This window comes from Gastrolobium bilobum, unplaced genomic scaffold, assembly GCF_033153095.1.
Source record: "Gastrolobium bilobum isolate Gb01-03AN ecotype WA unplaced genomic scaffold, APGP_CSIRO_Gbil_v1 utg80639, whole genome shotgun sequence".
NCBI classification, from domain to species: Eukaryota; Viridiplantae; Streptophyta; class Magnoliopsida; order Fabales; family Fabaceae; genus Gastrolobium; species Gastrolobium bilobum.
In genome coordinates this window covers 31,761-43,338 of record NW_026895753.1, presented here as the reverse complement: position 1 = coordinate 43,338, position 11,578 = coordinate 31,761, and the positions used below count along the sequence as shown (strand labels likewise).

The 11,578-nt window shown below is 37.5% G+C and overlaps 1 protein-coding gene across 3 annotated transcripts; it reads left to right on the top strand.

Moving 5' to 3' along the window:
* Nucleotides 1-829: 829 nt before the first annotated feature.
* LOC133295647 (uncharacterized) lies at nucleotides 830-5,040 on the top strand. 3 transcript variants are annotated; one of them, XR_009749379.1, is made up of 4 exons: nucleotides 951-1,228; nucleotides 1,380-1,575; nucleotides 2,777-2,863; nucleotides 3,599-5,040. XR_009749379.1 is itself a non-coding variant. In XM_061494487.1 (3 exons), exons 1-3 carry the CDS (start codon nucleotides 867-869, stop codon nucleotides 2,846-2,848), a joined length of 495 nt encoding a protein of 164 aa, XP_061350471.1. In that variant the 5' UTR covers nucleotides 830-866; the 3' UTR covers nucleotides 2,849-2,850. The 3 variants fall into 3 exon arrangements, 2 of the variants coding, with proteins under 2 accessions (XP_061350471.1, XP_061350472.1); XM_061494487.1 differs by lacking the exon at nucleotides 3,599-5,040 and having other exon boundaries at nucleotides 830-1,093; nucleotides 2,777-2,850; XM_061494488.1 differs by lacking the exon at nucleotides 3,599-5,040 and having other exon boundaries at nucleotides 830-1,093; nucleotides 1,380-1,576; nucleotides 2,773-2,850.
* The last annotated feature ends 6,538 nt before the right edge of the window (nucleotides 5,041-11,578 follow it).

Here is an 11,578-nt window from a genome sequence, read left to right as displayed (position 1 = left end):
TTAATATTATTTTTATTTTTTGTCTTTGATTTATTTTATTCTTCTTCTTTTTCAATAAATATTTTATTCTTTTTTATTTAGATATGTTTGGTCTTTTTCTATTTTTATTTTTTGGTCTATCTTATTCATATTTTCTTCTCTCTTTTTTAGTCTTATACCATTCTATCTAGTAAAGATTTGTGTAAAAAAAAATTAAAAAAAATAGAGATATAAAAAAGACCGAACATATCTAAATAGTAAGAATAAATAGACCAAGGACAAAAAAAAATGAAACAAATATATTGGAAATTCATATTTGTTATTTCTTTTTCTTATATTTTCTTTTTTATACATTTTTTTATTCAGACACATTTGATTTGTTTTTTACTATTTTTTCTTTTAGTATTTTATTATGTGTTCTATATTTCATAACATTTGGTCTTATTTTTCAAAAAATTACAAGAGTGTAAGTGATTCAAAACACTCGAATACATGATAAAAGACTAGAACACACACCACTTAACATAACCACTAATACCTCTTACCACTAGATTAATCCTAGTATTCAAAATTATACTAAAGATGGGTTTTTGAACTTTTCTCTAGTTAAAATTAGTAGTTTATATTTAAAAGTTAAATTAAAAAAAAAACTTACTTTTACTGCTATAATTTTATTATGTATTTTTTTTTTACTTAAAATGAGAAAATTATATGTGATTTAAAAATTACAAACACCGTACCATTAAAAATAAAGTGGTGTGTTTACCAAAAAAAAATAAAAAAAAATAAAGTGGTGTGAAATGATATTATCCCTGCAAAAAAATAACTTTATTGTTGAGTCATAAAAACAGTAAGTGGCGCGGGAACTGGGTTCGGGTGCAGCGAGGATGGATTTTGGGTGTTCGGAGGTGAGTGTTTGGAAGGAAGCACTCTCTGCTTACCCATCTCGAATACACTCTCTGTCTCTCAACAACAAACCCAATTTGGTTTCGCTGGACGATTTCTATCGCAACGAGCTCCCTTCCCTCCTTCACCAACGAAACCCTAACCCTTTCCTCACCACTCAAGAGCTTTCCAAACTTATGCAATGGAAGCTCACCCGCGGAAAATGGAGGTTACTTACTATCTTCTATCTTCTTTTTTTTGGAGTTACCCAACCCTAATTATCTCTTTGAGACGAGTTGGCTCCCTCCGGTATCTCCACGAGCTTCCACTCTTTGAACCGGCTATGGGACTAATCCGGAGTGCGGTAACCCCACCGTTAACTACTTCAATTGAATAGTAATCAAAATAAATATCGGGAGAACAGTGATGGCTAATATCTTCTATCTTCTTCTTCTCTCTCTATATATAAATATATGTTATTTTACTTATGTTATGCTGCGTTTAATTTCTTTCAGGCCGCGTCTCTTGGATTTTGTTTCTTCGTTAGACGACGCCGTTGTGAAATCGGCTTCTCAGAAGGCTTTTCAGAGTCTTCCTGATATATCCAAAGCGGTTTCTGAGCTGAACGTCTTGAAAGGCGTTGGTCCCGCCACTGCCTCGGCCGTTTTGGCTGCTTTCGCCCCTCACTTAACCCCCTTCATGTCTGACCAGGTCTATCTCCTAATTTCACATCATGATTATTGTTATTATTTTTAGGCTTCATGTTTTTTTATGTAAAAAGTGTGTATCATCTTAAAAGGATATAAAGTTGTCATTTTAAAAGATATAAAATTGTGTCATTTCAAGTAAGAAAAAGATAGATAAAAGAGGTGAGAGAGTGGACAAAAAAATATAAAGGTGTAGGTCCCACTCTTTGTGAGAGAGAAATGATATAAGTTGTGTCATTTAAAAAGACAAACATTTTTTTCTTTTTTTATAGATAAAATTATTTTTTACACATGTGAAAATATGTGGGCTCCACATGTGATAGAAGAGAGAAAAAAAAATATATATTCTCTGTGGGGTTTACTAATCTCATGTTACATGAGATAGTACTCTCATGTGGGTGATACAAATATGTAGGGTCCACAATTTAAAAAGAAAATAAAAGAAAAAAGAAAAAATTGACACAAAACTCTATAGGTGTATGACATGAGATATGTATCTTATGCAGCATAAGACTATCATTTCTCATTCTCTATATATTATCAAAGATAAAGTTATCTCCCTTACCATTATGAAATTTTTAAGGGATTATCATGTAATAGTATATAAAATTATGAAAATGATATTGTTTCGGGGTTTAAACTAAGCTAGCTATATATTTTTCTTATGTTCTAGGAAAAAAATTACTTCATGTTGTAAAAATAAAAGTATAAGTAGGACCCACAGGTAAGAGGAGAGAGAAAAAAAGTGGTGGGACCCAACCTCTTTTTGTGTGTGTAGGAGGAGAGTGGATCCTCTCATGTAAAAAAGTGGTCATGTTATTTGATCACAATCACTCATTTAAAAATTATACACTTTTCTCTTTCTTATTTCATCATGAATGAGTGGTTGTGATCAAAAAACATGACCATATGACCACTTTTTTACATGAGAGGATTCACTCCCGTGTAGGAGAGTTGTTTATCTCATGTAAAATGAGATAAACATAACCCTTAAACTAAAAAACTACAATGTATTACAAACAAACAAAAAAAAACTACAATGTCATTTTAGTAAAAATTTTAAAAGTTTGAACCCAAAATAACGTGGTGGTTTTGGGTTACAGAATAAAATATTATCCATTATTGCAAGAAAAACACATCTTTTCTATTTTTAATTGTTAATTTTGTTTTTCGTGTTAATTATGAGATTGTTGCTTGTACTACAGGCTATGGAGGCAGCTCTTGGAAACTCGAAAGATTATTCGCTGAAGCAATATCTAATATTCGCCAATAAATAGCAGATGAAAGCAAAGGTATCGTTCTATGCGTTTTAATATAAACGGAGTCATGTTTGTGTTTTAAACTTTATTATAAGAAGATAGGAATATATTGCCAGGCCATGGTATAACATATGCTCAATAAGTATTTTGATCTGAATTAAAATAAGTAGTTTTTGTTTCGAATTTTCATTGGAGGTCAGAATTTATTATCTCACTTTTGGTTTTAATTTGGGCTTCAATTTTGGTGGCGCATTAATAATCTGGTTTTTATTAAGTGTGACAATTTTCTGTCAAACGATATGAACTACAGTAATGGATGAAGTTACTATACCCTTTGGGGTGTTTGGTAGAGGATAATTTTTTTTTATTAGAGAAATGGTAAGAAAGTCAGTTTGATGGGAAAGTTTAAAAAAAGATGTTTGGTTGACCGAAATAGTACCAGGAAAATTTATTTTAATTTGCAAAATCTATATTCGAGAAAAACTTCGCACCTGTTTTTTCACTTCCTCAGTTATCTCAAAATACCACATCTCAAGTGGTATTTTGTAAAGTGAATTTCATTCAAAAATCAACACAAAAGTCATTTCCCTATCTATCTTATTTGCCTAGTATTTTTTTCAAAAACCTGAACCAAACGTGGTATTTTTCAATATCCATTTACACTTTCCCATCAATCTCAAAATAAAACTTCTACCAAACACTACCTGTGTGTTTGGAATTTGGCTGCGTTAATTTCTTGAATATCTGGTGGAAAAAAATAATTTGCAGGACTTAAGTTCAGAAGGGGATTCCTTTACCCCATCCGATGTAGAAAGGGCTTTGTGGAGTTTTGCTGTACGGAAGTCATCAGCACCCAAATTAAATGAGGACCCTAAGACCAATACAAGCAGGAGCTCTAAAAGAAAGAGGAAAAATTGACATAGCAGCATACCAAGAAATGATATTACAAGTAATATTTATTCTTTCTTTGGTCTGCTGGTTTTATTTCCTTGTTGGGGGGATTTGTAGTTCAATGTTGGACACGTTTAGTCACTGATTATTATTGGATATTTTAGCTTTTAAGTTGTGGCCTAATTAAAGTTATTTGTTTTTTGCTAACGTTCATTTTCTTGAAAGTTGGTCTGTGAGAACTTTGATGCTTGCATCCATGTTTTTCGGCGTTCATGTTGTTAATGCTTACACAACACGGCAGATTAATAATTTCTAAAATATGTAACAGAGTGGAATAGAGAGAATCTTGGCACAATGGTTGGTGTTGTTGCCATGTCAGTCTCTTGCAATGCGAAATTTCTTTAGTACAACTATTGAGTGCAACTTATGTAAGTCTCGGAATACATAATTATAATATTAATTTTTTTTTTCTCTCCTCATAAAGTTATTAGCTGATTTGAAGAGAGAAAAAAAACTTTAATTTTTTCACACGAGGTTCATTTAGACAGAGGGATCTCTGACTGGAGAAGCTTTTTCGGCTGTTGGTTTCTTTGGATTTGACACAACAAGGAAATCCATGAACCTGATTTTAAAAGACCTGAGAATTCTTTTGCCGAAGTGCTAAAGTTTCTACATGATATTAATCACTCTCTTGCTAAGCCTCAGATCAGTGCGTCCACTGCTGTCTCAACTCCTAGTGCATCGCATTAGGTTCGACCTTCTCCCAAGTGGCTGAAATTGAATGTTGATGGGGCTGTGACTCGTGGGAAAGCTGCTTGTGGTAGCCTTGTTCATGACTGTCATGGTATATGGCTAGATGGCTTCAAATCTTTTCTGGGGTGCTATTCCCCTTTCCTTGCTGAGCTCTGAGCTATCCACAATGGCCGGTTTTAAAAATCTAATAGTTGAGAGTGACTCTTCTCAAATTATTAGATTGTTTACCTTATTCGATAATGAAGCTTGAGAACTGCATTTAGTGGTTAGGATTCGAGCTCTTGTTGACAGATCTTGGAATATCAAGTTTATTCACGCTTTGAAAAGTAGTAATTTTTGTGCTGACTGATCGCAAAGATGGCTCTATCCTGCCCCTTGGGTACATCGGTTATAGCTTCTCTTGACCAGTCTATTCAGAAGTTGATCTCCTATGATGTTGTTGGGTCCTCCAGCCAGATTTGGCTTGTTGCCCCTAATTAGTCTCTCTGTTTTCTTTTTTTTCCTTTGTTTTTGGGGCTTTGCCCCTTCATTGTATGGAGAAAAAAAACAACAATAAAAACTATGTACTTCTTGAAAGCCCTCCTACAGACCCTTTTCTGGACTTGCTCACAGCGGGAGCTTTATAACAAAGTTGCCCTTATATGTAACACTGCGGAATTTTAATAAAGAAATAGATGGCTTAGATTTTCTTGAAATACTAGTAGATAACCACTTGTGTATTTGTATTGATTTGCTTGATTTTTTCATTAGTATTATCATTTATATATTTCAGAGAATCTTGCCCATATGTAAGTGTTGCTTCCAAAATTTACAAATTATGGTGCGCTATAAAGGTGTTATTTTTTCACACGAGGTTCGTGAATGCTCTCTCATTCTAGAAAAAAAAAAAAAAAAAAAATTCCATCTCCGTTAATGTGTCATGTGACGTTGTGGCTTTGTTAAATATTGTAACCAGCTAAGGAGATAGCAGCTGTGTATATGAGAAGTAGAGCGAACTCCATGTCTTTTAATATTGTAATAATTCGGAATTTATAGTTGATTTTATTTATGGAAATTTAATTGTGAGTGATAAAAGTTCTAAAATGATAATGAATGGATTAGATTAGAAGAGGACTATATAAGTCAGAGGATCTACAAATTCAATATATTAAGGATTTGGGTTAAGTTGTGATATTAGACCTATTATTTTGATTTCTTGCTTAATCTATCGGTGAACATCTTGGTAACTAACAAGTAGTATCTGAATTCATTTAGTTCGACTCATTCTTTGAAGAAAGTGATTAGTATTTCGGGTTTTGATTTGATTTAGGCCGAACCCATATTTTCTAAGTGAGTTTTGGATAATTAGAAAAAGTCATAATAAACTCATACCGTAGAGTATGGGGCTTCCTTACCGCCTAATATCCATTGATTGAAATTAAATTACCCTCAAAACCAACAGATTAAAGCATTTGTCCTGGGCTAGGCCCTCCTGAATTACCCCCACCCAAAAAAAAAAAAAAAACATTTGTCACGGCAGGCTTTATTGAATCACTTCATCTAGCTGAAGATTGTCATTATTTTCAAACTTCTCCATATTATGTATTGTCATTAGCTGTTTTGATATAATCTGGGTTTATTTTTTTATTTTTTTAATTATTTCTTCCCCCGTGATCCTCCCTCAGGTTTATGATGACGTGGATTGGTTACAAGGTACTTTTTTTTTTGTCTAGTGGAAAGTTGGATAACCAGTCTACCCAGCCATTTGCTTCTCCGTAAGAGTGAATAAAAATAACTTGCCAGTCTTTGCAGATCCATGCTCGTATGCGAGCTACCGAGTTCAATTCATAGCTAGTGTCGCTTTCTATTAGTATTTTCTTCCATCCCTCGGTCCATGCTAGCTAGAGATATAAATGGGCTAGGTCGGTCTACAAGGACCTATGGCCTAGCTTATATTAGATCAGACTTGACCTATTACAAATAGTAAAATAGAACAGATCTAGGTTTTTAAAAAATCTATTTAAAAAATAGGCCGTAGACTTTTTTTTAAATAGGTTTTTTATACACGTTGGGCCTATAAGCCTACAAGTCAGCTTATATCATATTATTTATTTTAAATAAAATAAATAAATTATTATTTTAATAATTTTAAATAATAAAGTAATACTATTATAATTATTCTTTTAATTGTTGAATATTTAATATGTTTAAATACTTAAGTCAGACTAAATCTAATATTTTTTACACAAGCCTATCTATTTAACCTAGAAACCTAGCCTATTTACGTGCCAGCTCAAGCCCCTTAACTATTCCCCGTAATTTAGCTTTTATAGTCGAGCAATTTCCGACTCTATACGCAAACCCTGCCTGCCAAACACTTTTGCGGTCTCTAATAATCACCCCTTGCAAGCAGTAGAGCCCGAGTTCCCTCTAGAGGCATCAGTGTTCAGTTTTATCCATCCTGCGTCAGGGGGGTGCCACTTTATCATCATTTCATCAATTGTCCAACTTGGCCCAGTAGCTCTAGTGTTAGCATACACCTCATGTACTTCCCCAACAAACTTGGAAGTTGATTCCATCTTCTGATTGTCACTTATCTGTTGGTTCCCATGTATTGAGTTATTCCTCTAAGTCCAAGCTTGCCAACACAACACCATAAACCACGTGCACCAGGGAACGCCTCCTACACGGCTTTTTCTTCTCAGATTGCTATTTATACCCGCTCTCTAAGTCCTTCCTGAAAGAAGGAACTCTTTTCCTCTTGTGGCAGTATTCGATCCCAGATTCCACTAATAGATTGGCAGTCCCTGATAGCGTGTAGGACTGTTTCCTATTGCTTATTATGGGAGATTTTCCACATGTGAACCTTCATTCTTTGTGGCCCTTGCCAAGTCCAAATCTGATCCCAGGGTTGATTATTTGTATTTTGATTTCCCTTTGTATTAATCAAAGCATTGTACAACCCCTTAACTGTCACTCCCGTCGCATCAGGAAGGTGCCATCTGGCATCTGTAGTGGTCTTGTCCGTCCGTTGGGCTAGGAGGGAGATAGCTTCTGATTTCAAGCATGGTCTCCTCCGGTAGCCATTGGCTAATCCGATTCAAGTTCCAATTTCCATGTTCGGTTACATATTCATAAATCTTCTTGTTCTTTTCTTCTTCTAGCACAGGGACGTGACTTATCCGAGCCAGGTTGGTTGTGTGGTTTAACCAATTGTCGTTCCAAAAGCTTATACTTCTGCCATTGCCCACTTCCAAAACTAGCTTCGATTCCATGGTTTTCCACACTTTGCATAACTGGTTCCACAGCCTTGAGTCTCCTGATTAGGCTCTAAGCAGGTCTGTTCTTGAGGGATGAGAGCAGTATTTTCCACGAAGCACCTGCGATCTTTCTCCCACCACTATAATCACCTTTTTTATTTATTTCTCCCACATCAGCTCTTAAATCTTTTATTTAATAAATTGTCATATTTATTCATGAAATCAATGTAGCCATAAAGTGCAGCTATGGAGGATTTTCTGGTAAACAATTTTGTCAACAATGATATTTTAGTATGACTAATATTCTTGATATTGCATTGAAGTAAGTTTGTATAAATAATAAAAAAATTTAAATCTATCAAGAAAATCTTAACACATAGGCGGGTTGACGGACAAGGGCGGGCTAAGTTTCTCAACAAGCTATCAAAAAACGGAGCAAGATGGACTGACTCGTTTGTAGGTAGGACGGGGCGGGTTGCCCAATTTTCTATGCGAAATCTGAAAGGTAGGACTTCTCTTAACAGCACAATATCAGTAAGAAAGACAAAGGAATGACAGCAATATATTGAAACAGAACGATAATCCTCCTTCGAGGGGAGGTACCTCCTTAACCTCAAGGGTTTTCTATAACTTCTCATACCTTCATTTACTCCAGGAAGGGAACTTTATACACAATGCAAAACAGAAAAGATGCAAATGACTAAACGGTTGAGGCACACCAGCATGTGTTGCCCTACACCTTATGCAACAGAATTCTTAACCCCTCTCTAACAGAATCCTCACACACACGTCCCTTATCCCTGAGTCACATGGTAACTAATTAATTGACCAAATAGTCCCTCATCCATTTGGGTTTGGTCTTGCACCTCTTGGACCATTTAACCTTTAGGCTGGTATGTTCTGATGCTAATTCTTCTTCTGGTTCCTCATCTGTATGGGCTTCCTCCCTTGCTAGATGGGCTTGGTTCATATCATCCCCTTGTTCTTCGACAAACACCTTGCCCTCAAGGTGTAGCTTGGGATAATCATGTAAAACTTGGGTGAGATTTTCCCAGGAAGAGTCCTCTGGATACAGTCCAGCCCACTGAATCAGAGCTTGCACATTATTGGGATCCCCATCATTTTTGACATCCAAAACAGCTAGCGGTTGTACTACTGGTTGGTGGAAATGATCAAAAAGAGGTAAGTCCAGTGGTACATCAGTTGAGTTATGGAAGAATGGCTTGAGCAGTGAAGAGTGGAACACGGGATGAATCCGGGATTCTTTTGGAAGATCCAACTCAAAAGCCACCTCACCAATACATTTGATTATAGAAAAAGGTCCATAATACCTTTTTGCCAGTTTGTGACAGGTGCGCAAGGCCACGGATTGCTGTCTGTAGGGTCGAAGCTTAACAAGCACTAAATCACCCAATTTAAATGAATGACCCTGCCTCTTTTTATCCGCGAAGTGTTTCATGGAATTCTGAGCCTTCAACAACTTTTTTTTGATTGAGGTCAGCATAGCATCTTTGTCTACCAGTGTAGCGTCCACAGCCTGGACCTTACTAGTGCCTGCTATATAAGTTGGGACATTGGGAGGTTCGCGGCCAAAGACCACCTGAAAAGGAGTAAGACCAGTAGCTGAATGGGTTGAAGTGTTGTAACACCACTCCGCCCAGTGCAAATAACGGCCCCATTGTTTCGGTTGGTGGTGAACGAAGGCCCGCAGGTACTGTTGTAAAATTCGATTCATCACTTCTGTTTGCCCATCACTTTGTGGGTGATAAGCGGATGACATTCGGAGTTTAGTACCACTAAGACGAAAAAGCTCCTGCCAGAAATGGCTCATAAACACAGGATCTCTGTCGGAAATGATGCTTTTGGGCATTCCATGTAAACGGGAGATCAAGTGTGCAAATAGATCCGCAACCTTAGCTGTTGTAAAATGAGTTTGTAGCATACCAAAATGAGCAGCCTTGGAAAACCGGTCGACCACAACCAAGATGTCAGTGAAGGTTTGGAATGAAGGTAGCCTTGTAATGAAATCGAGGGAGATGTCTTCCCACACCTGTGTAGGAATAGGAATCGGCTGTAATAAACCAAGTGGTTTGGTTGTTGTGGATTTTATCTGCTGACAAACGACACAATTTTTGACAAACTCTATCATGTCCTTACTTATACCATCCCAATTTTTTTTTTCATGAAGACGTGTATAAGACTTGAGCACCCCAAAATGGCCGCCAAGTGGAGTTGAATGGAATTCTTCTAACAAAAGTCTTCGGAAGGCAGAATTAGAACTCACCACAATCATGTCATGGTAAAGTAAAAGACCTTGATGTAGTGAATACCCCGGCTGTGAGAGAGGGTTAGCTTCCAAATTCTGCAGAATTTCTTGAATAGTTGTATCGTGGGCATAGTCAGCTATTAACTTTGGTAAAAATTCAAATTGGGGAACAGTAAGGGTAAGCACTTGAGGAGTGGGAATGTGGACCCGAGAGAGAGCATCAGCTGCACGGTTGTCACGTCCTGGCTTGTAAATGATGTCATAATCGTACCCCAATAATTTGGAGAGATAGTGTTGCTGATCCGGGGTTTGAATGACCTGTGTCATCAACTCCTTCAAACTCCTCTGGTCTGTGTGGATGGTGAATTTACGCCCCAGGAGATAGTGTCTCCATTTTTTAACAGCTTCCACAATGGCATGGAGTTCACGGACGTAGGTGGAAGAGGCGATCAATTTAGCACAGAATTTCTTGCTAAAATAACATATAGGATGACCACCTTGTAATAGGACTGCTCCTAACCCATCTCCTGAAGCATCTGTCTCCAATGTGAAAGGTAGACTGAAGTCGGGTAACGATAGAACAGGGGACCGAGTCATAGCCTGCTTGAGGTTCTCAAAAGCTTGGTTAGCAGAAGAACTCCACTGGAATGCGTCTCTTTTAAGCAAGTCTGTCAGCGGCGCAGCAATTGAAGCATACCCATGAACAAACCGACGATAAAATCCAGTCAAGCCCAAGAAGCCTCTGAGTTGTTTAATGGTGGTGGGTGTTGGCCAGGCTAACATTGCATTGATTTTCTCTGGGTCAGGTCCTACACCCTGGTCTGAGATAATATGGCCCAAGTACTCCAAGGTGGATTGGGCAAACGTGCATTTGGAACGCTTCAGGAAGAATTGATGAGTCAGTAAGCATTGGAACGTTGCCTCCAAGTGCTTGGTATGATCTGAAACAGACTTACTGTATACCAATATATCATAAAAAAAAACAATAACAAAACGGCGTAAATAAGGTTTGAATAACACATTCATTGTAGATTGAAAGGTAGCAGGGGCGTTACACAAGCCAAAGGGCATGACCAAGTACTCAAAGAGGCCTTCGTGGGTGCGAAAAGCTGTTTTCTGAAAATCACCAGGTGCCATACGTATTTGATGGTAACCTGAGCGAAGGTCCAACTTGGAGAAACAGCAAGCGCCATGAAGCTCGTCGATCAGCTCGTCAATGGTTGGGATTGGGAAGCGGTCTTTCTGTGTTAGGGTGTTAAGAGCCCTGTAATCAGTACAGAAGCGCCAGGACCCATCCTTCTTCTTGACCAGGAGCACCGGCGAGGAGAAAGGGCTGGAGCTTGGCTTCACCGGATCTGAACCATGAGGTAAAGGGATGTGATGATCAGTAGGCCGAGGTGGGGGAAGGCCGGTAGGTATGGCGAACAAGGAGTCAAACTTCTCCAGAAGAGTTTGAATCGAAGAAGGATATAAGGCTGTTGGTGTAGAAGGGCTGGGGGACACGACAGCTTGGAGATGGTACAACTCGGCAACAGCACGTGTAGAGAATAGCCGTTTAAGTTGTGTGGCGTTGAGCTCTTGGGCCTGAGCAGAAGGGAC

Bases quoted from the DNA above. Each gene is read 5' to 3' on its own strand.
- LOC133295647 (XM_061494487.1), top strand. From the start codon at position 867: ATGGATTTTGGGTGTTCGGAGGTGAGTGTTTGGAAGGAAGCACTCTCT. The intron at 1,094-1,379 runs GTTACTTACTAT...AATTTCTTTCAG, and splicing joins CTCACCCGCGGAAAATGGAG to GCCGCGTCTCTTGGATTTTG. The intron at 1,576-2,776 runs GTCTATCTCCTA...CTTGTACTACAG, and splicing joins CCCCCTTCATGTCTGACCAG to GCTATGGAGGCAGCTCTTGG.